The sequence below is a fragment of the Cervus elaphus genome, chromosome 29 (assembly GCF_910594005.1).
Source record: "Cervus elaphus chromosome 29, mCerEla1.1, whole genome shotgun sequence".
Lineage (NCBI taxonomy): Eukaryota > Metazoa > Chordata > Mammalia > Artiodactyla > Cervidae > Cervus > Cervus elaphus.
Window position 1 is genome coordinate 50,193,496 of NC_057843.1, and position 27,571 is coordinate 50,221,066.

The 27,571-nt window shown below is 40.8% G+C and overlaps 1 protein-coding gene across 2 annotated transcripts in view; it reads left to right on the forward strand.

The window, feature by feature from the left end:
• The window catches only part of PCSK5 (proprotein convertase subtilisin/kexin type 5), a 495,662-nt gene that overhangs the window by 421,852 nt on the left and 46,239 nt on the right, over window positions 1-27,571 (forward strand). For both annotated transcript variants that reach the window (XM_043891234.1, XM_043891235.1), the window contains exon 25: window positions 24,500-24,542. In XM_043891234.1, the coding sequence (XP_043747169.1) occupies window positions 24,500-24,542 (43 nt within the window). The remainder of the gene's footprint in view (window positions 1-24,499; window positions 24,543-27,571) is intronic.

Sequence of the window (27,571 nt, forward strand, 5' to 3'; positions counted from 1 at the left end):
TCTATAATCATCGCATCTGTCTCCATCCTTCCCCTACCACAAATGAAAATCTTTGTGGTACACTTTTCATTTCCTAACTCCATCCTGTTTTATAAAGGAAAATATACATAAGTTGCCTTCCTTCTACCTTTTAATACAGCCCTAGAGATTATAATGAAAACTAGAAAAATGATCATATCTTGGGCTCCCTAAGGGAATGAAACCAAGAGGCTCTATTATTAATACCAAAATAAAATGCAATTTGCTTTCTCTCCATTTCCATACTTTTTCTTTCCTATCATCTCTGCCATCACCAAGAGGCCTGTTACTATACCTGAGGCCATATGTCTAACTTCCGTGGCATCATGTCATAAGCACTTAGCATGGTGTTTGTCAGCAGGTAGGTACTCAGTAAATACTTGTGATTTTTGTGCCTACCAGGAGCTGTCCTCTTCTGACCCCCAGGGCTCTATCTCCCAGGACCACTGCTACAGTGCTATTTCACAGTCCTTTGCCAGATGGTAAGAGGAGCTTTAAGCTCCACTGGCAGGGGAAAAAAAAAAATTGAAGTCACAGGGCAGACACCAGAACCGAGAGAAGTTGAGTGTGGGTGAGGCAGGAGCATCTGCATGTTGATACCCAGCTGCTCCTCAGGCAGATCTCCAGCTAAGACTCAGGCCAACAATGAGTGTCAGTAAATTGCCTCTGCACCTCCTGGGTCTGAAATTCCAGCCTTCCAACAGTCAACAGGAGGGTAATTTGGTAGCAGTCCAGATTCATCCTTTCCATGAAGTCTCCCTACAACTCCCACCAGAGGAACCTTGGCTGCAGCCCGACACGCAGCCTCAGTTCAGCGTCCAGCACAGTGGGCCAGCCCAGGGCACAAGACGCAGAAGGGGGACAAAATGGCCAAGCAAGCCGGAGACAGCCGAGGGCGCGGGGACAGGGCCCAGGCAACACAGGTCCTCATTTCCCACCCCTTGGCCAAGTACCCAAAGTTGAAGTACTAGAAGGCAGGGGGTAACCATGCCGACATCTCCAAATATTAGTCCTATCCTCACTGGGGATGGTACCAGGTCAATCAAACCTTTTTTCCTCCCACCAGTGCCTATGGCCATCTGTAGCTGCCAACTTTTGTTTTTCAAATATTTTCCATTAAGACAGTGTGTTCTGTCTATAAGCTATCCACCCCTAGGTGAGACAACTAGATAATGTTTTGTATGAACTAAGCAAGCAACCCAGGGATATCTACCTCCCAGCCCCTTCTTTGTTCCATGTCTACCAGGAACTGGGAGGCCCATGAGAGCACTGGGAGAGAAGCATTTCTGCATGAGAAGTCCCCATCCAATCAGCTCATCGGGATCAGAGCAAATCCTAGGATACACATGGCATTACCTCCAGACTAATAGCAACACATGTAAACTGATCTGGAGACGCAAAAGGTGGAATATTCAACCAGAAAAGTTTCTCAATCTCTCCAACCTCTAATTTGGACCAGAAAGAACTGACAGCTTGATTTATCATCATGATGGAACTTAATGCCCTAAAATAATTGCTAGAAACCTGGATGCTCCACTAGAAAAATAAATCAACCTAAAAATGTAGTCTCCGTATGACCATGTCCCCAACATTTCAGGATGACATTGAGCCATTGGGTGAGGTCTGGAGGTGAGTGTAAAAAGAGAAAAGAGGTCGTTCAGAAGGTGTGTTTATTGGAAAGCCTAGTACAATCATGCTAGCTGCCCACACCAATTGTAAAAGTGCAGATTTATTATGTTTAGCAGAAATGCAGTCTGTACATCTGAAATATTATCCAAATGACCTGGCTTCAACTTAAAAATCTTCTATGAATTGAAACAAGTGAATTAGGGAGGCTATTGCCTTTAGCACTGAAGGGTCTGTGGGAGGTGAGTCAAGAACCATTTATAGTAGTGATAAAATACTATATTTAAGGCTATAAAAATTTGGCATACAAGGTCTCAGTTCAGAAGTAAAATTGCTTTATGTGTTCAGCAAAAGAGCAACTGAAAAGTTTTACAAATGGGAAGTTTGACCTACTGAGATTTCAAAACATAAAATCTGTCAATTATTTCTGGGGACTGGGTATCGTAATTACCCCTCTTGAATGTTAAAATGCAAATCAGAACCATGAAATCAGTAACTGCTTACCCTGACCGTGGCACACACGGCTAACGACAATTACCCAGAGCCACTGTCTGACTGTCACATTATGTGCCCAGGGTGCATTAATGGGATGGGCCCCCTGGGAACTTAGCAAGAAATCAGGAAAAAGCATTGGAACCCTGTCCAGTGAACAGAAACCTCATCTGATGGGGCGTAACACTTCTGCTCAGCCAAGAAGCCAGGGATCCTGTACTTGGGATTCTAAGCCCGATTCAAGTTAGAATTAGTAGAAAACGCTGGGCAACTGACAGACGTGTGTTTAAATCCGAAGAGCCTTACTAATTTTAGCCTCCTCCGTGACTCTGACCTCAACCCTGCCTCTCTCCCCGCATCCTCACTCTCCAGCCACACTGGGGGCTCCCGCTCGTGATTGTTTCTGGCCCATTCTTGATCCCAGGCCCTGCCCTAGCTGTGACTTCCTCCACTGGAACACTTTACATATTAACCTGGCTGGCTCCTTCCTGTCATCACATCTCAGTTTAAACAACACCTCTAAGAGGCTTCCCTTCTGCACTCAGCCGAAAGCCAGCCTTTCTTTCTGTCTCTCTCTCTCTTTCGCCTCCCTGCCCCCACCCCTCACCCCCATTCTCATCCTCGACAAACACACATACACACATCAATTACCTTTTTTTAATCCTGGCAGATCACATGCAATGATCTCTTATTTCAATTTTGTATGCAGTTTAAAAACTTGTTGGCTGTCTTTTCCCATTAACACGTAACTGCCAGGCAGGCAGGCAGGGACTTTATTCTCTTCACTGTCCTCTCATCATTTCTGAATCCTGCCCACCCTGTGTAGGTGCTCAATCCACAGTTTTAGAACAAATAGACGAGCAGATTGCTAACAAGTGAACCTATGGTACAGGTTTGAAAGGGCCCTTGTGGGGAGTGGAAGAGCCGAACTCCAGCCCCAGAGCACACTGTGCCGGCCAAGTCACTACACCCTTGTCCATGGGCCTCACATGCTTGTCTGGAAGCAGAGACTGGACTGTGAGCGGTCAGCCTCCTATTCTGTGAAGCCTTTCTCTCCCCCACTGTCCACTTCTCCCAATTTAGCCAGAGCAGCTTTGCTTTCCTCCTTTTTTACGGATTTGATTTTTCATAAGTTCCTATTTGATGAAGGATTCTGCTGCTAAAATAAAAATGTTAATCCTCCAGATTAGATAAACCCTCCGGCTTGAAATTAATCCAGGCTCAGCCTCTTTAGCAGTTGTCTGATTCTGGGAAAAGCATTTAACTTCTCTAAACTTCGGTATCATTGTACATACTGGGTGCAATTTCGGTACCTATCTGGCGGCATTGCTGGGAGTCAATCTATCTTTCAGGGAGTAACAGCGCCCCCAAAGACATCCACACCCTAATCCCTGAATCCTATGAATATGTTGCCTTCTGCAGCAAAAGGGACTTTGAAGATGTGATTAATGTTGAAGATTTTAAGATGGGGATATTATCCTAGATTATCCAGATGGGCAAAACCTAAGCACATGAGTCCTCAAAAGTGGAGAACCTTTCTATCTACAGTTGGAGAGAAATGAGAGAGAAGGGGAGAGCCGTCACTGCTGGCTCTGAAGCTAGCTGAAGGCCCCCCCACCCCCGCTCAAGCCAAGGGATGTAGGTGGTCTCTCAAAGCTGGATACAACCCTCAGAGATTGCCAGTAAGGGGATGGATCTCGGTCCTACAACTGTGAAGAACTGAATTTTGCCAACAACCCAGATGAGTAAGGAATTGGATTCTCTATGTAGAACCCCCAGAAAGGAGCCAGCCCTGCCGCAACTGATTTTAGCCGAGACCAATACCAACTTCTAACCCACAGAACAGTAAAATAATCTGTCTGTAATGTTTTCAGCTGCTAAATCCACAGTAATGTGTTATGACAGCAATAGAAACCTAATACACCATTTAAAATACATAATTAAGCACTTCGCATATGGTAAGGGCTCAATAAATGCTGGCATTTCTTATAGATATTATTAATGGCATAATTACTAATATTGTTTTATTATCTCAAAAATCTCTTCCTGCCTTGATGTTGAGCTCTGAATTCTGAAACCCCTTGTCCTGCCTCTCTTGGAACATCATCTTTGTAGCTGTCTTAGAGGAACTGTTTACCAGTTTCAGGGGCTGAGTGGTATGCTGGATTGCAGCTCAAGGAAATTTCTTGAGATGCAAAAAAACAATAGCGCAAATTGACATCACTAAAGAGGGATAGACGGATGGATGGATGTTGTCTATTTCTGGATAGGATGGTTTGAGAAGGACACTACACGACCTATGCAATAGTTTGGCTGAGAACGTTTAACCTGAATCTAACCAATAAGAAATATCAGGCAAAAGCCAAATGAGAAACATGCTATTAAAAACGAACCACTGCCTTTCAAAAATGTGTCACAAAGGACAAAGAAGACCAAGGAGTTGTTCCAGGTTATAAAAGAGACAAGATAACTAAATGCAATATGTAACTCCAGAACAGATCCCCACTGGACATGACAGAGTCAACTGAAAAAAACTGGAATACAGAGGGTAGATCAGTGTATTTATCAATGATAAATTTCTTGAAGTTAATGGCTATACTGTGGTTACATAAGAGAATATATTTATTCTTAAAGAAATATATACTGAAATATTTAGAGATAAGGGCCACAATGTATGCATTTTATTTTCAGTAGTTCAGGGGAAAATACATGTAACCATTCCCTTCTCCAGGGGATCGTCCCAACCCAGGGACTGAGCTTGGGTTTCTCACATTGCGTGCAGATTCTTAACTGTCTGAGTCACCAAGGAAACCCATATATACATACATGCAAACACACACATATGTTTGTCATGAATGTGTATATTTGTAAGGTATATATGTGTAGATATATATATGTATATATATACATATATGTAAAACCAAGTGAACAAACTATACAGCAATCAGAGTGTAAACAACAGATAAATCTGAGTGAAGGATAAATGCTTTTAGTCTTGCAACTTTTTTGTAAGATTGAAATTACAGGAAATGTTGTGGGTTTAGTTCTAGATCACCACAGTAAAGCACAGAGCACAAAAAAGCAATTCAAGAAACTTTGTTTCTCCTCACCCAGTACAAATGCTCTGTTTACACTATACTGTAGTCTATTAAGTGTACAATGGTATATCTAAAAAAACAATATAAGTACCTTAATCTCAAAATACATTATAACTATAAAATGCTAACCTTCATCTGAGCTTTCAGCAAGTCATAATCTTTTGTTGGTAGAGGGTCTTATTTCAATGTTAATGGAAGCTGACTGATCAGGGTGGTGATTGCTAATGGCTGGGATGGCTTTGGCAGTTTCTTAAAATTAGACAACAGTAAAGTCTGCCACATCGAATGACTCTTCTTTTCACAAATGATTTCTCTGAAGCAGGCAATGCCATCAATGTGTTGATGGCATTTTAACACAGTAAAACTTTTTGCAAAATTGGAGTCAATCCTCTAAAACCCTGCCACTGCTTTATCAACTAAGTTTATGTAATATTCTAAATCTCTTGCTGTCATTTCAACAGTCTTCACAGCATCTCTATCAGGAGTAGATTCCATTTCAAGAAACTACTTTCTTTGCTCATCCATAAAAAGCAACTCTTCATGTGTTCAAATTTCATCATGAGGTTGCAGCAGATCAGCCACATCTTCAGGCTCTACCTTGAGTTCTAGTTCTCTCGTTATTTATTCCACATGCACGCGTGCTAAGTCGCTTCAGTCGTGTCTGACTCTTTGCAACCCTACAGACTATAGCCTGCCAGACTTCTCTGTCCACAGGATTCCCCAGGCAAGAATACTGAAGTGGGTTGCTATGCCCTCCTCCAGGCTATCTTTCTGACCCAGGGATCAAACCCACCTCTCCTGTGTTGCAGGCAGATTCTTAACCACTGACCCACCTGGGAAGCCCCATCCTCCACTGAAGTCTTGAACCCCTCAAAGTCATTCATAAAGGTTGAAATCAATTTCTTCCAAACTCCTGTAAGTGCTGATATTTTGACCTCTTCCCATGAATCACAAGTGTTCTTAATGGCATCTAAAATGGTGAATCCTGTCCAGAAAGTTTTCAATTGACTTTACCCTGATCCTCAGAGGAATCACTATCTAAGGCAGCAACAGCCTTATGAGATTTCTTAAATAATAAGACTTGAAAGTCAAAATGACTCCCTGATCAATGGGGTGCAGTAAGGATGTTGTGTTATCAAGCAAGAAAACAACATTAATCTTATTGAACATCTCCATCAGAGCTCTTTAGTGACCAGATACATTGTCTGTGAATAGTAATACTCTTTTTTGTGATCAGATTTCAACAGTGGTCTTAAGATACTCAGACAGTAAAGAATCTGCCTGCATTGCGGGAGACCTGGGTTCAATTTCTGGGTTAGAAAGACCCCCTGGAGGAGGGCATGGCAACCTACTCCAGTATTCTTGCCTGGGGAATCCCCATGGAAAGAGGAGCCTGGTGGGCTACAGTCCACGGGGTTGCAGAGTCAGACACGACTAAGCAACGAAGCACAGCAAACCATGTTGTAAATAGATGTGCTGCCATCCAGGCTTCATTGTTCCATTTTATAGAGAACAAGCAGAATAGAGTTAGCATAATTCTTAAGGCCCCTAAAATTCTCAAAGTGGTAAATTAGCATTGGCTTCAACTTCGAGTCACCAATTACATTAGCCCATAACAAGAGAATCAGCCTGTCCTTGACGCTCTGAAACCAGGCAGTGACATCTCCTCTTCTAGCTATGAAAGTCCTAAATGGTACCATCCAACATAAGTCTGTTGTTTAATGAAGCCACCTTCATAAATTGTCTTAATTAAACCTGGCTAACTTGCTGCAGATTCTATGTCAACACTTGCTGTTTCACTTTGCACTTTTATGTTATGAAGATGGCTTCTGAAACTTCATGAATCAACCTATGCTAGTTTCAACCTTTTCTCTCTGTAGCTTCCTCACCTCTGTCAGCCTTTGTAGAATTGAAGAGACTTAGGGTCTCGCTCTGGATTGGGCTTTGGCTTAAGGGAAAATTTTGACTGGTTTTCTCTTCTATCCAGGCCAGTCAACCTTTCTCCATATTAGCAGTAAGGCTGTTTCACTTTATCACTTGTGTGCTCACTGGGGTAGCACTCTTTAATTACCTGCAAGAACTTTTCCTTTGCATTCACAACTTGGCTGACTAGTTGGCACAAGAAGCCTAGCTTTCAGCCTACCTCAGCTTTTGACCTGCATTCCTCACTAAGTAGAATCACTTCTAACTTCTGATTTAAAGTGAAAGACGTGTGGCTCTTGCTTCCACTTGAACACTTAGAGGCACAACTTATTTGTGTTGTTGTTCAGTTGCTCAGTCATGTCTGACTCTTTGCAACCCCAACTGGCCTAATTTCAATACTGTGTCTCAGGAAACAGGGAGAAACATACAATAATAAAGAAAAAGCTGCAAATAGTGTGAGAATTACCAAAATATGACACAGAGACATGAAGTGAGCAAATGCTGTAGGGACAATGGTGCCAGAAGTATTGCTCAATACAGGGTCGCCGCAACCTTCAATTTGTAAAATATGCATATCTGTGAAGTGCAATAAAATGAGGTAAGCCTGTAAAATGTTAAAAGAAAAGCAATCCCAGTTTGCAGACCTGTAAAGGGACGGAATGGGTAGCCGCTGGTGTCCATTAAAGGCAAGCCACGTTTTCTTCTGATTCATCATTCCATCAGATCCCTCATCTTATCATGCCTGTCTGTGTTCCAGGCATTTAGAATGTACAGCTTCCCAAACCAGCATCGAGGCAGAAAATTTTCTCAAACTTTCCATTATATGTATTAAACATAAGTCTTAGAGAAAACACAATTTTCAAATAATCCACTAGTTTTAGACACAATAGTTCTTAGACTCTGACGTGCTTGCCACCTGCTTAGAAATATCCATACAGAAGGCTAAGTAAATGCACTGCCTCAAAAAGGTGGAACAGCTGTCAGCCAAAATGTTAGATGAATGAAATAATCAGTTCATCATAAAAAAATAATTACATGTATTTACTGCACATAGACAGAATTATTGACAATAATGCGCCTATAGGAGGGATCATGGTGGGTTGGGTAAATCACAGGTACCTCCAAATAATTCTAAATGTTTGCCTATTTAATTCTGATTGCACTATAAGCCCTTTCATCTTTGACAGTGTTGGTAAAGCATGTCGGTGTTTGGGGCGGCGTGTTTATGGAGACTGAATCCTCTTCCCTTCTATTCACACACCAAAATATATGAGGTTTTGAGCCTTCTGCGGTCAAGCCAGCCCCACTTCCCTCAGTGCCAAGTTTCTTTAGAAAACACTGGAGATTCCTAAAATGTATCAAAGCTTTGGAAAATTGCTCTCGTAACCGACAAGAAACACGAATGCGCTCAGGCACCCACGTGTGCATCCATCATTTGACAAAGTCTTATTCAAAACTGTCTCAAGATCCAGGAATGAAAATAGCAATGGCTCTCCTACTAGGTCGGTGGCCTCTCTCAAAGTGAAGAAAGAAACGCTGAGCATCTCATCCATGTCATTTGTGACCATTAGAAAGACTGAGGGATGCTCTCCCATTTAATCCCTTTAGACTAACAACACAGCCCATCTGGAGCATAAAAGCTCCAAGCCTAGAGAAAAGAGACAGCACAGATGAGCAGTTTCCACGCACTTTCTCCATTCAGAGGTGCTAATAAGGAAAAATGCCGAATTACTATGATTGCCCGTGACTTGAAAATAGCTTATCACCTGCCAATATGAATGAAGGCCCCTGGAGGGCTGAGGAACCACAGAAAGAATAATGGCCTTAGAGACAGAATCTTTGTGGTGCCTGAGAGAGGAATCTCAGCTGACTGCAAAAGGGCCTGCCTTATAAAACAGAGCTCTTTTTATAAGTGAACCCTGAAAACTAGTCCTGGGGTGTTCCCATGCCATGGAGAAAGAAAATAGAAGAGCATTCACAGAATAATCAGGCCCATAAAATACGAAATGAAGGGAAGACACCGCCAGCAATTACCTCAAAGAATCCTACAAGATAGACAGCCAATCAAAGATATTTCATGGTGGGGCCAAGCTCTCCGCAAATTCGACAGACAATTGTCAGCCTGCTCTCTACTTCATGTGTTATTGTGTAGAATTAATGACACTGTGAAATCCCTCTTGTTTTCAGACCTAAGTGCCACCGGAATTGTTAGAGCAGTCACAGGAGATTCATTAAGAAGAGTTTGGCTTTGTAGAGATTGGGCATTCGGCTAGTTCACAGAATCTTTTCTCTGTCATCACAAAGCCCCCGTGTTAGGGCTTCCGTGGCACCGCAGTCCCGCACCGCCATCCCTGCAAGGCCCCACAGCCAGCACGTCTCAGGGTGGCTTGCCTCATTAGCAGGTGCTATGCTTTTTATTTTTACTATGATAATGGACTCATTTCCCCATGGACTGTTTGGATTAAGTAAAGCCACAGCCCGAGTTCTCTTTTACGGTCAACTTTTCATTTTATTTACTGCAGCACCAAAGCAACTAGGATTTATTTGTTAACCTTTGTTCCCTTTGGGAACGGCTACCAGGAGAAAGGGCTCTCAAAAACTTGAGGAGTATTACCTTTTGGTTCAGTAAGTCATTGCCCACGCTCACAAAACCTATATATACATGCTTGTGGGTACATTCATTCACACACACATATGTGTGCCTGGGGAACCCCCCCCCCATACACCACAGACACATCAGTGTTCTAACATGTGGTTGGGGGGTGGAGAGACTAACTCTGTGCCCTTCGTTAACAGGTGGGGGAGCAAATACATAAAAATGTTTCTGCTCTCTCACTGCCTCCTCTAGATAAATCAGGGCTGTGCTCACAGTGCTGCTTCTAACTTTCTTTCCGCTTTTTTCTAATTCTAGTCCTCACCTCAACCCAGTACACTTAAGAGACCCTGAAAAACTACCACTTTTGGAGAAAATGTGCACAGAGGGTCTCTCCCTTCTCACCCCACCCATCCCATACATATACACATGCACACACTCAGCTCCAGTACTTTGTTCGTCTACACCCACAAACAAATGCCCTTCTTACTCTAAATAACATGCAGAGTGTTATTCAAAAAGCTCACGCTGACAAGATTTGTTACAACATCGCCAGTTGCAGGTGATCATGTGTGTGGATTTGTGTAGTTCTTAAAGAGCCATAGTTTCAAGTGTATCTCCTGTAAAGTCCATTCTACCCTAGAAACACTATAAAATGTAGTTTTGATCATCAAAGAACTTGAAGCCCTGGGCTAGTGGTCAGTAAATCTACACTGAAAGCTCAAACTGCCACTAATTAGCTTCTTGCTTAGGTCAAGTCCTGAAAAGTGTAGGTTTCAGTTTTTTTAATCTGTACAAACGGGGGAGGGGTGGAAACTGAACAAGATCAAGGGCCTAACTTCAAATCCCTGCAGGTGCCAGGCAGGAACCACAGTTGGGAGCTCAGGGCCTAGGGCCAGAGATCCAACAATCCAGATGAGTCATTTGCTGCTCAGCTATCTGTAGTTGCAGGTAGAACTTGAGCGTGATCCAGACTGTCATGAGAAATCTTTTGATCTCTTTAGAAATAGTAGAGGTCAACCCTGTGCTGGTCCACCAAACATTTCTGCAAACCAAACTCCAGTTAAGCAGCTTTTGAACTACCTGCCCTCCAAGGTCCTCTGGCCCTATTTTGTATAATGTTTAGAGTCATCCAGCAACTGGCACACAAACCAAGTATTCAGAAGAATGTATGGACACTGGGGAACACAGTCACTGAATCCCTCAGATCACTGAACAATGATGAGCTATGGTCATCGCTCACTCAGCACTGTTACAGCAGGTCCAAATGTTTGTGATGAAAATCAATATGGAATTGCTGGCTTTTGAGAAGGAGGAGGGGCTTAAAAGGAACATTAAAGGAAACAAAACTCCACTTTTAACTGTACATGTACTTGTGGCTGACAGTCTATACAATGAAGAGGAAGTAGGTCTCTGTATAATCTACCACACAACTCTAGAGACTCAGCAAAACCTCCCAGGGCTGTAAGAAATCAAAGCACAGAAGTACAGAAAAAAGGAGCAATCAAAACATACCCAGTACTCCACAGAAGCCTCAAATAACACGAGAGAGAAAATGTGTAGTGACGAAGACATTGAACACAGAAAAACTTGCAGATCAAGGGAAACATTTTTGAAGAAAACTATTTCCAAATTCTGTGAAGTTTTCAAAAGGTAAAGTAAGAAGCAAAGGCTCCAAACCTAGGGGGAAGGATAGATTCTCTGGCTGGTGCCACCTGATTAACGAGTAGAAAGTGATCCAGTTGCTATAGCGACTTGAAGATACACAAAAGAAAACATCACTTCTTTAAAATATTCCTGATGATGAATAGGCAGAGTCTTTCAAAATATCTTCTTAGAAATGAAAGAGGCTCCTTTTTTGTTTTTTTCTTTAAGAGCCTATCACAGAGGATGGTGCTTAGATTTTTTTTTCCTCCAGATAACAGAACTTGTTTACACAAGCTCTAGTTTGCTTACACAAACGAGCAATTTGGGCAAAAAGTAATGACCAGAAAATATGTCTGTTGGAGAATAAATTTTGTTTTTCAGCACTTTTGTTTCTGTTTAGGCAGCAAGGGAGAACAACGTATGTTGTCTTGTTTTTTCTTTTTTTCTAACGATATATTTAGCTGGAGAATTTCCGTGGATGCTGAGGTGGTGAAGTGCACCTAAACAGAGTCAGGAAATGAAAGGTTATGCTTTCTGTAACCTTCTCTTGTCTGAAAAGAGAGGTAATAAAACATATGATTTTGGGGGGACTGCACACCCAGTCCCTCTGCCTTCTCCAGCTTGGCTCCCGCAGCCCTGGACACTTATTTCAGGATCCAAAGGATTGCTCTGTTTTGCTCCAGGCAGTTTAACTTTGGCAGATGATCCTGAATAGATTGGAGATTCCAAGCAAAGTCTGGACATGAAAACTGCAATGATGAAATATCCTGGGGACCCCTTCTGTACAGGGCGGAAGGCTCTTAGTTACACGATGTGGGTAGACTTAGTGCAAAGTCCAGCTGAAGTGTCCCAAGGCTGTGCCTGGACATTCATTAGCTGACAATGTGATGTGGGCTTTTAATAATGGATAGACGAATCAGCAGTCTTGAATAGCACAGTAAGCCTGCATATTAAAATCTTTTAGAGTGAGTGTGGGAATATTTTTAAACAAGGATATGTAATCTTAAATAGAGGCAGTGTGGAAGAGATAGAAAAGTCACTTGGAATTCATAGGAACAGAAGTTTCCAAGTCTTCATTTGTTCTGTATGATCTTGAACAAGTGGCTGAGATTCTTGGGGCTCAGCTTACTCATCCTTAAAATGAAGGGCTTGATATGTATAACCACGGCTGATTCATGTTGATGTTTGACAGAAAACAACAAAATTCTGTAAAGCAGTTATCCTTCAATTAAAAAATAAATAAATTTCTAAAAAAAATTTTTTAAATTGGAAAAAAAAATTAAGGACTTGAACCACCTTCAATTCAGCCAATACATCAAGCACCTTCTACACGTCATCAGCTTCCACCTGTGTCCTCAACAACCCCTACTCCTGAGTATATGGTTCCAAATAGAGTACCACTCAGCTGCTCAAGCCCAAATTCCCAGGAACTATTATTTTCCCTCCTCTTTCTGGGCTTTATTACAAATACCTCTCCCCACAATTCAGAACCAGGTGAGCATTAAGATTTGGTGGGGCAAGGGGGTGGAATACAGAAATAGATCAAAGGATCAACTTGATTATTTATACAGCTAAAGTGGAGAATATGTGTTAGATCTATAAAAAGTGAGCTTCCTAACACTCTGCCACCCCCACTAAACTTCCCATCTCAAGCATGCTGAGTCCCTTCTCCCAAATTCCTCAATCACATAAGACAGAGCATTCCTCTTCCTCTTAAAAAGAAATAGGTGAAATACAAAGAAGAACTAGTAGAGATCTTTCCAACATTTTAAAGAAGAAGGCAGAAACAAAGAAAAATGATGGCCACTAAACACTATTATCACTGCATTCATTTCCAAGGGCTGCTATAATGAAGAATCACAAATTGAACTGGCTTGAAACAACAGAAATGTATGTTTCTCACAGTTTTAGAAGCCGGAAGTCCAAAATCATGGAGTCAGCACAAGTGACTCCTTTTGGAGGCTCCAAGGGAGGTTCTTTCCTCACCTCTTCCTGGCTTCTGGTGATTTCCAGTCATCTTTGCCTTCCTTGGCTTACAACTACATTACTCTAATCTCTTCCTCTGTGATCTCATTAACATCTTCCTTCTGAAACTGAATGTCTGTCTTCACGTGCCTTGTTATATAAATATAAGTATAAATCACTGGATTTATGGGCTATCCTAATCTAGTGTGTGACCCCTAAATCCAACGACTGGGGCCACCCTAATCTACTGTGAGGCTTCCTTGGTGGCTCAGATGGTAAAGAACCTGCCTACAAAGCAAGAGGCCCAGGTTCGATCCCTGGGTTGGAAAGATCCCCCGGAGAAGGGAATGGCAACCCACTCCAGTATTCTTGCCTGGAAAATTCCATGGACAGAGGAGGCTGGTGGACTACATTCCATGGGGTTGCAAAGAGTCGGACAGGACTGAGCGACCTACAAGTAGGACCTCATCTCAATTTTGTTGTATCTGCAAAGAATTCATTTCCAAGTAAGGTCACATTCACAGGCACCAGGGGTTAGGATGTGAATACATTATTTGGGGGATGTAATTCAACCCAAACAGTCACCAAGTCATTTCTACTTTCTAAACACTGTTCACTCTGTCCACGACAACCCACATCCACTACTATAGTTCAGGTCATAAACATAGTTTATCTGGATATTGCAATAGTCTTTTTAACTGGTCTCCCTAATTCTAGCCTTTTTCTGTTCTTTCACTTCTGAATGTCATGCTCTATCCTGCAAAATGGCGTGCTTTCTAAAACTTAAACCTGTTGTGACAACTGCCTACAAATCTAAAATGATTTCCTACAGCTCTGTGTAAAACCTCTATTCCTGAACATGACATAAAAACTTCATGATTCAGCCACTGGTTTCTTCCATCTTCTCTCTCCTATCTCTTTGTGCTTCCTTGAGTCTTAACATCTACACTACATGAGCTACCTCAAATTCTTTGGAAACCACTTTTGTACTTTTCCCATTCTCTAATTTAAAAACCTATATGTTTTTAAGGTGAGGGCATCTATGCTGTATACTAACAAGATTTTTGCCACTCTCTATGGTTTCTTCAAGGAGAATCTCATGAGCCCGTTTACTAAAGGAATTATCTCCATAAATTCAGCTCTTTCTACCTCCAGGCTTTTCCACATTAAAAAGTTTCCACCCTCTCTCCCCCTCAAACTCGTTTTTCAGATCTCATCTAAGCTTTCACTTCCTCAAGGAACCCCACACACATAGGAACACACACTTTTTTCTTCATAAATTGTTCACAATTCTGTTAGTAACACTGATCACATAGCATTCTACAATATCTTTTTACTTGCTGCATTGATCCATAGACTATAAGCTCCATATTGTACCAGGAATTAGTCATCATTGTAGCCACAGCATATAGTAGAACCCAAAATATACTTGCAAAAGGAATAAATTAATTCTGGGCATAACACTAGGGACTAGGGTTGCAGAGATGAGTAAGATATATTCCCTGAATATGGCAGATTATTAATAATTCTCAACACCCCCACTGGATAAGAGTGGCAGCATAAACACAAAATTCACTGGAAACTCAGAAAAAGACTCATTCTTTTGGAAGAAGCAGAGTATTCAAAAGAAACAAACAAAAATGCCTCATATTCTTCTAACATTTAAGCTGGGCTTTGAGCCTAAGTTCTCTTCTGGCTCTTGTATTTTATGATTCCAAGTCTTTCATCACAATTTCAGAGAACTTCCTGCAACTCTTTAAGTGTCTTTCTGAAATGACTGATATTCTTTCATCCACCAAAATTTCACATCTTCTTCTCAAGGTATTTTCCTTCTCTTTATTAAGTCTCTTGATTCTTCTCCACAGTCTAAGAGCTGTTCATTTTCTTGGTTATTCTATTTTAGTATGATAGGTTTTCTTTCAGATCAAAGATATACATTTATGCTGTTTCTTGGGACTAATGCCTAGTTATCTTTTAACAACTCTGAAAAATTCTCAGGTATTCTATTCTCTTTGAACATTGCCTCTTTCACATTCTACCATCTCTTTTTGGAACTTTAACATATGTTAGACCTTCTCATGTTAACAACCTTCACTATCTGTCATTGCTCTTTCCTCTTTGCTTTTTTGTCTATCTGGACTGAATTTTCTATCTTTTCTTTGTATTTGTGTTTGAGTTTACTAGTTTTCTTCCTCTTATGCCTAATCTACTTAATCTATCCATTGAGTTTTAACTTTGAATTTTTATGTCTTTCACTTACAGAGGTTACATATAGTTCTTTTCAACTGTTTGGTTACTTTTCTACTCTCAAGATGCTCTTTCATTTCTCTAAAATATTAAATTTCTATTTTTATGTCAGATAATTTCAAGATCTGTAGTCTCTGTGGGTCTGATTCTGCTGATTATTTCTGCTGACTTTCATCCAGAGCACCTGATTTCCTTATAGCTTATGTTTTTAAACTGTGACCATTCTCCTTTAATGTCAGAATATTTCTTTTTTTTTTTAACCAAGTCAACATAATTGAGATTTATACAATTTTCACACAACAGTAGAGTTCAAATTCTATTCAAGTTCCCATACACTATAAACCAGGAGACACTGGAACATATTCAGGAACACAAAACAAAGTGCAAAAATGTCATGGTCTAAAGGTACTGAAATCATACAGAGTCTATTCTCTTACCACTATGGAATTACATTAAAAATCAATGTCAAAAGATGTTTGAGCTATACCCCAATACAAAATGTTTTTGATGTTAAAAAATTAAAATTAAAAAAGAAAACATTACAGGTGCTGGTGGTAATAAAAATGTTACACTAAAATGTAAAAAAAAAAGGGGGGGGGGCATCTTGAAAACATATTTTCAAGTGCAATAAGACATTTACCAAGAGAGATCTTTGACTTAGCACTAAAAGCCTCAATAAAGTTAAAAAATTGAAAAAAACACAAAGGGTAATTGCAGGAAAGGAAGAATTTAAATGAGAAATTAATATCAAAATGAGAGATTAACATCAAAGATGAATGTGAGAATACTTTGAGATCTGGGTTAAGATTACATTTCTCTAGAGAGGATTCATTCGTATTTGCCTCTACCAATTGCTTTGGGATACTACCTACCTGGGTCTAGTTTAAATTGAGCTTTCCTTGTGAGATACTTTATAACACACAGATTACATGAAATCTGATTAAAAATCTATTTAAGAGCCAATGTAAGATGCAACATAATTAAAACCCTACGTAAGATCAAATTCGCAGAAGAGGCTTGTTGTTGTCATTGTTTTAATCTACCCAGTGCCAAACTCAGGACCAGGATGGTTTGGTGGTTGTTCTGTGGTTGTTGCCCTCTTCTCCGGGAAACTTTATTTTTTAATTCATCCTTACACGGAAACTGTAGTCCTTAGGTTCTCATTTTAGTCTTATATTTTATCTGGCAACCCTAACAATAATAAGAATGCTCTGAATTTTCCCATTCAAAAAGAGAGAGAAGAGCCTATTTAAGGGAGAAGAGAGGAGAATCACAACTTAGCTTCTTTCAGGCCCTAAACAAATATTTCTGTGGTGCTCTAGATTAAAGGTTTTTACATATGTTTTACATTTTACTACATCATGATGTCTTCTCTAGCCAGCTTTGTTACTTGCTGTCCCCTCACCAGATTGCAAGCTCCTTGAGAGCAGGCATTGCCCTTCTTATCTGCATATACTATGTACAACATGAAAAGCAGTGCATGGATTGCTTTCAGTTAAGTGTTTATTGCTCCTGAGTTATTTCATTGCTGAATTCTCCTTCTTTTCCATCCATCCAGGTGCTCCAGCAAGAGTCAGGGAGTCATCTGACTTCCTTCTCTCTCACATCTTACATCTATCCTCCTCAATTTTATCTTCTCAATTTCTCTTAAATCTGACTTTTCTTCATGATTGCAGCTATAGTATTAGTTTATCCCTAATAATTTTTCCTCTACTATATTCCTTAAAAGGGTATTTCTCAATGTGTTACATGCAACAGTAGTTTTGCTATCTACAATTTAATAATGGTAATCATGTCTACAGTAAATTAAGTTATTTTCTAATACAGTGCCTCATGTCTTCCCATGACTCTTAGATTAGAATGCAAGCCTGTTACCTTGGTCTATAAGACTATCTTTTATCTGGTCCTGCCCTGGACCCTGGGCTCATATCCTGACTCTCTCCCTTTCTCTTTATTCTCTTCAGCCCCACTGGCCTTCTTGACATTCCATAAACAGATCACACTTTCTTGGTCTCTGTCTAGAACATTCTACCCTCAGAACTACACAGGGCTAACTCTGTGCTATCATTCTGATCTCTATTCAAATGCCAGTTCTTGAAAGGCTCCTTCCCAACTAGCCTATCTAAGTTAAAGCCTCCCTTCTCCATTATAGTCTCATCACTTCTAACCCTTTATCTGAATGTATTATTTATGTTTTTCTTCTTCACTCAACGCCTATTTCTGGAGTATCTGCTATGTGCCAGGCAATGCTGCTGCTATTAAGGTACAGAAAAATAAAACCAAACAAAACAAACTGTCTTCATGGAGCCTGAATTTTAGTGGCTGCTTCATACATTTATTGAAAAAATATATTTTTTATTTAGATTCTAAAACTGACGAAATTTTTCTTTTATCATCTGTCTTCCCCCTAAAGTGTAAGTCCTAGAATGAATGAATAAGTGAAAGAACCTACAGCCGTAGTAAGCAATCCTCACATGAACTCAGCTGTGTATATTCAGCCATCACTTTTACCTGCTAGTTGGTTTACAGAAGGATGAAAATCCGTAAACAGCTCGACTATTACCCTATTCCATTGTTGGAATCAGGAGACTTGGTAAAGACTAAAATCCTACATAGAACAGAGCCCTCTTTAGCCAACATTTGTAGACAATGATTTAGATTATTTGTTCATGTCTCTTCTACTACCGTGTCCCTCCAGTGGGTTGTGCCCCACTGTCAGCTGCACTACTTGCGTTACTGCCAATTCAAATATTTATTCATTGTCCTTGGACACCATTGAGGACAAAACGATTGGAAATCATCAACAGTCCCCCTAACCAAATACTTTGTATCCCAGCACCACTGAACCTTCCAGAAAAATCTTCTGCTTTGACAAAGCTGTCAGAGGGTCCATTTCATATCTGAGTGTTCACTATTTGAAGCAATTATAAGTGCAAAGCATATCTGAATCATGTACTTTCTAGTGCTATTTGGGGCTTATAATTGGTTGCACTCTTCTGGCATATAAATCTCTTAACCCAGTTCATTTTCCTGGGGTGGGGTGAGGAACGTCACTGACTTGCCTACAGATTTGCGCAGCACTGTGCAGTAATGAAGTACATATTTACTCTCAGAGAATATGCATTATTGACAATGTGCTTAATTATTTCCCTAAACAATTTAAGTACTGGCTGCTTATAATGCTATCTGTGTCCTCAAAGGAAGCAGCAGTGCACCTCAGTAGGAGGTAGACATTCTACTGATGCTCCGAGAAGGCTGCAGGTGCTCATAAAGGGGTGGTTTAAAAATGGCTGGCCCAAGGGAGAGCCCTAGCCCACTTAGAGAGTCTAAGACAGAGCCAAGAACAACCCCATTTCCTAGTCAACTACCTTCTTTACAGAATCCGATCAGAAAAAAATTCATATTAAAAATGGATTTTTACAAGGGAGTTTGTACAAACATCTGCCACTGTTTTAACTGCACCCCAGTACAGTCCTGTCCCAGTGATGCAGAATTAGATAATGCTGAGAAGCAAAATGGAAAGATGAAAGAACAAAAGTGGGCAGGAAAGGGACAAGAAATGAAGAGCAGAACCAAAAGGCCAGCTTCCTCAGGGGAGATCTGTGGGCAGAGAGTGTTTCCAGACACATGGCCCAAAGGACGCCAGAGACTCATAACCTAAGCACTTTCTTTCTTCCCTTAATAGCATTTCTGATTCTAACAAATTCCATGACACACACTTATTAGGAAAATAGAAACATACACAGACACACAAATGAAACCACAGATGACTGCTATTAACATTTTAGCTTTTTCTTCTGATTTTTTATAAAGTTGTATCTATACATACATATAGATGGATAGATTATACATGTACCTAGATATAGATTATCATCCTATTTCACCTAGCCTATCATGAAAATGTTTTCATATCTCTAAACACTCACGAGAAACAAAATTTGAATGGTTTTGTACTAGCCCATCTTATACAAATATGCCATATTTTTTTAACTTGTTCCCAACAGATGAACTTTTAGACTGTCTTTTCCAGGGACATGGGAACTGCTTCTTTATATCTAGAAAAATAAATTTGTGTACTAAATCTATAGAGGGTGGTGGAAAGGTAGAGAAAGTGGCACCCGGCCCTATCATTAAAGCATGTTCATTCATATCTGTATTTTCAACTTTTCTTTCAACCCAAAAGTGCTAGATGAACAAGTTGATTAGAATTATATAATCTATCTATAAATAGGGGCTGGAAGTCAAGAGCAGGCAGTCATTAGACATATGCATATGAGTGAACTCATCGGAAAGCCATTCCTTTCAATTATAACTTTAAGGAACCAAATGTAAGACATATTTTGGGGAGTTTAATATATGAATTCATTAGCTCAGATATGGCTTTTGGTTAGGTGTGGTCTGAGTGAGCGGTCTCTAAAGTATGCAAGACAATCCATTAGGGCTATAGAAAAATACTCAATTTGTTATCCATAACAAAATTATGTTATCCTCTTAAATCTTCTACTTTGGCATGCCTTTCTGACATATGTAAAATATTCATGCACCAGTACATATAAATAATTTAGACAGACATATATGCATTGCAGGCACATGCTAATTTTTTTAACATTTCAAAAAATATGGAGATTACTGCTTTTGATTTGTGTTGTTATGGAGCTTTGGAAAGTTATTGGGACTAGAAACCTATAAAATATGAAGGGAGCATCAGTTTGGTCTAATGCCTTGCCTGAGTGTAGGAGGCACTGGGAAGGCAGGTAAAGCCCCAGGTTTTCTCAAGCCTAGGATACAGATGACTGGACCCAAGAAGGTGACTGAGTCCAAAAGTTGGGATCATCTGAGAAAAGCAAGCAAGCATCCAGGGTACGCTGAATTACAGTGAGGTGGGCACTGTTTTATGGCACCTTTATGGACGTGGTCTAAGAGGCCACAGTAGAAGCACCCTAATGAATCTTGGACACCTGAGAAGAGACTGAGGTATTAGGAGCCTCCCAAGACTGAGAGTTTAACACACCCATTAGTCTAGCATCCTAGGTAGTAACCTAGTAGGTCTTTGCAGTGATGGGACAGGAGTCAGATAGGTTTCAATAGCCAGTAGAAGATAGAGGCCTGGCTAGCATAGGGTATGGATAAAAGTCCTAGGAGCCTGAAAATGAATTTTGAGAAAAATAACCATAACGAAGTTGGCAGCACCTTGACATTAACTTTTCCCTACAGTTCTGCAGAGAGTCAATTCTGCCTAAACAGTCTAACTCCTGGCTAATTCTGGCATATCTAGATACTACATGATATTAATAAAAGGCTATTCTTAGGATACCAAATTTCCTCTGCCTCCCTCAAATGAAAAAATAAACACAATAAGAAACAAGTTTAGAAAAAGCAAACTAGAATCATTTTAACTTGTATGTATTTTTAATTATGTGGTTCAAAGTTTATATAAACCATAAAAATAAATTATTTTTCTCGGGACATTTTTAAATGTTCAATTCCATCTCAAGTTTAAAATACCCCTTTTCCAACATAGTTGGTAATTAAGAACTACTAACTCCTAATGTGGCCTGATCCACCCAACTCAATGGTAAAGGCTATAGGTATTACTGAGAATATAATAAAATGGCAGAGAATGTAAGCTGACCACTGAAGGTGTCACTGACAGCAGGAGTCAATGTCTCCATGAGGACAGTGCACTCACGTTGAGTTCCAGCCCTGCTGGTCTCCAAGGAAACTATGGAAAAGGGATACAGAGAATCCCGAAGTTCTCTCTAGACAGAGTGGACACTGTAGTCCTACCCGTCCCAGCCCATCCTGTAAAAAGGAGACAATAAAACAAATTTTTGCAAGAAGGGACGTCTTGACAAGGCATCTGCTCACACATTCTCCTTAGCTGGGAAGGGAGCAGCTGAAAGTCAGTGGCTGTTTCTGAAGAATTTTTTCCGAAAGTAGAAGGCTCTCACTGTGAATTCTGTCTGAACTTGCCGCATCCCTCCTCAAAATATGCTCTCTCAGCTCAAGTTTGACAAGATCAAATAACCAGATCTATTTAAATACCCTATTCTGGACAACACCTTCCAAGACAGTTAACAATTCTAGTTTGTTTAGACTCTTCAACCACCACCCCAACACACACACACACACACACACACACACACACACACACACACACAAAGTCAGGAAAATTTATCTTTCTTCCTTAAGCCCTCCTTACCATCCAAATGCCAACTTGATTTAGAGTCAACTTCCAGGTTTGGGACTGTGACCTTACCTTAATCCCATAGCAGCTGCCTCCCAGTGGTCAAGCTAAATCCATTTAGGTTACGTCTGATTTGTGAATCTTCTGGGGTAGAAAATTTTTTCTCAACAATTCTTATGCTTTAGAACTGGTAATAATGAGCAAGACTAATGGGCATTCATAAGCTGTTATAAGACAGAGTTCTTGTTCTATGCATTATTCATTTATGCAAACTGTTGTAAAGGTACCAAATTCACTGTGCAACTGGCCTGGAAAAGTCCCTGGACTGGCGATTACATTGGTATGCACATTTCTGAGGCTTGGTTCTGTTTCACATTTTCATCAGTGACCTGCTTAAGGGAGCAGAGAGCAAACTCATTAAGTTCCTAGATGGGAGGGATGGCCAGAACATTAGAGAACAGGATTAGAATTTCCTCAGCCCTTGCCAAATTAGCAAAACTGTCAGAGTCAAATACGTTCATTGAGGACAGGCAGGGAAGAGGAAAGCTGCCCAAATGCAAGCCGAGTAGTAGCAATTTCTTTAGGAGCAGGACTAAAAAGAATGCAGATGCAAACACAGACTCATAGTGGGAAATAAACTTACCCAGTATAACCACTAGTGCTCACTGGGACCTTTGCACCCTCTTAAAATGGACTCAGATCCCCAATCAATGGATTGTAGAAGCATAAAGCCCACTCCTGAGAATTCCACAAATTCCAGTGAGCTTTTCCTTCCCATGATGACACAATTTGCCTGGTTTATGGTTCACTTTACTGTCCTGCTCTGGTCACCCTACAGCAAACCATGCTGACCCAGACACAAAAACGATTTCCCTCCCATGAGCAAATCATGGCCTCCTGCAGAAGCGCCTGGCTATCTCCTTGATTGTCTTGGCTCTTCTTTAATCATTCTGATTAAACTTGTATCCCAAGTGGCTTAACAAGATATTTTCCTAACTATAGACAGCTCTTTAGAGGAACTCTGGGACAAGCTGTTACGATAGTAACATTTACACCCATGTTATCTAACAGAGGTGAGCATGACCAAGTCATGGGCCAACAGTGCTAGAGCCAGGGGCCAGCACGTAAAGTGACAGACAGTAAATACTTTCTAACTCTGTTTCAACCACTCTGAGGCTGTGGCATGGAAGAATTCACACACAATATGCAAACAAAAGGGGCCCCCCAAGTAGGCCATAGATTGCCTACTCCTGCTAGACTTAGCTTCAGAATATTTAACTTTGGGGGAGGCTTAGCAACAGTCTTATCCTACAGAATCATTTTATACCTGCAGAAATCAGCGCTCAGAAAGTAGAGAGATACTTATGCAAGTTCATAAAACAGTTGAGCCAGGGTGAAAACTTCAAATTAAACACAGGTAGCCCAGTTCCTAGGCCAGTGCCCACTCCATGGTATCATCACTAGGCTGTTTCCAGAAGGTTCTAGGGAGCCCTGCTTACATGGCAGAACCTCTTCTAGAAATTTTTCCACTAAGTTTCGGCACATGCATTAGTCACAGTATGTGTGATACACAGCAGTGTTTAGGAAGAGCCAAGATGAAAGTCTGACTAAAGACTCAGATGAAGTTGACTCTGCCATCAAGGAGCAGACTTCTCAAAAACCAGAATAAAGCCTAAATTAGATCAGAAAGGAAAACCAAGCACAAAGTTCAAAGGACATAATTTTATTGGGTTGGTCCAAAAGTTGATTTGGGTTTTTCTATAACATCTCAAATGAACTTTTGGGCCAATCCAATATTTAGTTTAAATAAAGTTAAGGGTGACATAAATCCTCATATACCAAGATGAACATTTCAAAAAGGAGCAACTCTTTTCTATCTCCTTTTAGAATGAGAAGAGCAAAATTAGAGTGTAAGTTAGATCACAGAAAGAACTTACTGGAAGTAACTCTGTCACTCACAAGAACTGCAGGCCAGAGGAAGTCACCAAATTGTCTTAATAACCGGATCTTGGAGTTGGGATCTTTCAGGGAGGGACAGGAGAGAGAAACAGTCTAAGTTAGTGATTCGCAAAGTCCTTTCTTTCTCATTAAGTTGCCTGAAAGTTGTAGGAAAGAGTCCTCTGAGCCAACAGGGACACAATGAATCACTGTACTTAATGAGAACAGGACAGTTTCTTTAAGAGGGTGGTGAAGAGCAGAACAAAAGGATATACTATATTAGAAAAAGAAATAAATACTTATCCAGGTTTCAAAGAAGCCTCCCAGACTAGATTCCCTCACATTGGCATTAAGGGGTAACTCATGAAAAATCCACCATTCAGGTCAGAGGCTTGCAGTCCCTTCCAAACGTGTGTGTGGACACACCTGAAACCTTTACCTAGGTTGTGGTTGGGAGCTTCTTTATGTAGATCATTCATGATCAGCAATTTGAAGACCCAGTAGCTTGGACCTATTCCTCCTTGAAAGTCAGGGCCAAATTTTTAGAAGAACTCTTATTTTACTAGCTTTAATAAAGATAAATTGTAGCATACATCTTGTTACTAATTTTAAAATAGTGCAATCTACTCAAACATCATTTCTAGACAGTACATTTTGTGAAACCATCCCATAAGCATGTGTCTCAAGCCACAACTTTTCTAAAACTCAGTTTTTCAAATAATGAACTCGATGATTATTATTTTTATTATTATAATTTTTTTCCAGATGATCCAGGAACCTGCACATCATGCGCTACAGGGTACTACATGTAAGTCTGGTCTTTGTTTTTTTTTCCATGGCACTAACTTTTTCTGCAGTTTAAGCATTACTGACTTAATCTTAAATCCAGTGATTAAAGCAAAGAGGCCCTGCAGCCTGAAGCAACTCTCTCTTGTCAGGCTATTAATGAACAATTCTTGGATTTAGCAATAAGAGCCCAGCTGTTTTCTTGCCTCGAAAGGAGGTCCTCTCTCTCTTGGTCCTGGAAGTCACCCAGCCTGACACTGGTGTCTAGGAATCTTGCCATGGGTTACCAAGATTCAGACCTTGCTGTTTATGGACAGACTTTAATAATACAGTCGACCCCAAGCAAGTCATTTCCAAATGTCTGCATGGAGACCTCATTCTAAAGGGCAGTCAGACAGTCCAGGATAAAGCCAGGTGTTTGTTAAGCTCTTAATCCCCCTACAGGCAATGAGAGATGAAGGCCACTAGGTTAAATGAAATGCAGATCACCATCACCCCCAAAGTTCTCTGATACAAATCCACAAATCAAGGATGTTATGTCTCAGTATCACCTCCCCCTCCTATTCTTGTCTCCCTTCCAGGATACATTGGTGCCTGTCTTGGAAGAAAAACTAAGAAAAGAAGGGAGACAAGGCTCTTTGGGGTGGTCTATGTTTGGGTTGCCTCCACTTTGGTGGGCTGACTCCTCCTGTCAACACCTGGCCTTTCTCCTCCATCAGATTCCAAGAACTCAAAATGTGGTGGTGGGTAGAAAGAGGTTAAAAGGGGTGAGGACAATGGGAGAGAAGGGAAACCCAACAAGCTGAGACATACTAAAAATAATCTATTAACCTCAGCATTACTTAAACTTATGGTTTTAATTCAACTTCTCCAGAATTGCCTAATATTCTCTACATTGACCATGTCTCTACATCCTCCTGACTGAATGATTTAAATTACTGTCCCATTTAAATAGGGGAGGGGGTGGAGAAGAGGCCCCTAGACTTGATTACTGTAAGGTAGACCAGATGACACTCAATGAGCAGCCAATCCTTTGTCAGCACATTCATAACTGGCGTGTGGTCCATGACACAAACCCGCAGCAGACACGAAGAGCAGAAATGCAAGCATTTCGTGGCAAGGTCACATGGTTGGAGGTACAAAACGTTTCTCTAGGAGCCAAGGAAGGAGAACTCAGACTCAAATTAAAAAAAAATAGCAACCATGCAGTAGCAGGTGAGTAATTCTCTTTGTCCCTATTACAGCTCTCCATCCCTCCACCCTGGTTCTTGCCTGGTGGCTCAGATGGTAAAGAATTCACCTGCGATGCAGGAGACATGGGTTCAACCCCTGGGTAGGGAAGATCCCCTGAAGCAAATGGTAACCCATTCCAGTATTCTTGCCTGGGAAGAATCTCATGGACAGATGAGTCTAGAGGGCTATAGTCCATGGAGTCACAAAACAGTTGGACACAACTTAGTGACTAAAGAACCACCACCACCCCTCCAGCCTAGCTCTACCCTGCCTGTCTTCTTCACTCTGATACCAGAACACACCCCTTCACCTACACCTACCTCCTCTGTCACCTGAGAGCCGTTTCCTCTGTTGGACTTTGGAGGGCACCTCTCCACTTCAGCACTGAACACTAACGAACGCATTTCATAAAACCCCTTGAGACACAAATACACTGAAAGAACACAGCCAGCATCACTAAGCATAAAATTTCAGACATTTGTTTCCAGAAATACATATTATAGCCCTTTAGGACGTGCAGTCATTTCTAATACAGCTAATTAAACACTGCACAATAGATGTCGTTAAGGAAGAAATACAAAGCTTCCCTGTGATATTTTATGACAGTGTGAAATTCACCAGAGATCAAAGGTCAACTTCATTCCACTCCCCCTTCAAATGAACCTCAATGGAGTCTGAATTACAACGTTTTACCATAGAACGAGAATAAGAAATGATCTATATAAAATGATATGCACAGAAAAGCTTGGGCACTTCACTGGTAATATCAATAACCTGGTAATAGACATCATGGACTCATGAGACTACTTGAACTCAACACTGACCTATTTCAGACCTGGCAAGTGCCAGGTGACAAAAGCACACAAGTTGTCTATTCAAACAGACCTTGGGTAGAATCCCAGTCCCCCCTCTTACCTATGTGATTTTGAGCACTTAACCCTGAAAATCACTAACCTTTCCAGATAAGGGAATTACAGTTCCCTTATCTGGAAATTAAAGATATGTAACAGCTACATCATGAGAAACGCTGGGATGGAGGAAGCACAAGCTGGAATCAAGATTGCCGGGAGAAATATCAATAACTTCAGGAATGCAGAGGACACCACCCTTATGGCAGAAAGTGAAGAAGAACTAAAGAGCTTCTTGATGAAAGTGAAAGAGGAGAGTGAAAAAGTTGGCTTAAAGCTCAACATTCAGAAAACTAAGATCATGGCATCTGGTCCCATCATTTCATGGCAAATAGGTGGGGAAACAGTGGAAACAGTGGCTGACTTTATTTTTCTGGGCTCCAAAATCACTGCACATGGTGATTGCAGCCATGAAATTAAAAGACGCTTACTCCTTGGAAGGAAAGTTATGAACAACCTAGACAGCATATTAAAAAGCAGAGACATTACTTTGCCAACAAAGGTCCGTCTAGTCAAGGCTATGGTTTTTCCAGTGGTCATGTATGGATGTGAGAGTTGGACTATAAAGAAAGCTGAGTGCCAAAGAATTGATGCTTTTGAATTGTGGTGTTGGAGAAGACTCTTGAGAGTCCCTTGGACTGCAAGGAGATCCAGCCAGTCCATCCTAAAGGAGATCAGTCCTGGGTGTTCATTGGAGGGACTGATGCTGAAGCTGAAACTCCAATACTTTGGCCACCTGATGCGAAGAGCTGACTCATTTGAAAAGACCCTGATGCTGGGAAAGATTGAGGGCAGGAGGAGAAGGGGACAAGAGAGGATGAGATGGTTGGATGGCATCACCGACTTGATGGACATGGGTTTGGGTAAACTCCAGGAGTTGGTGATGGACAGGGAGGCCTGGCGTGCTGTG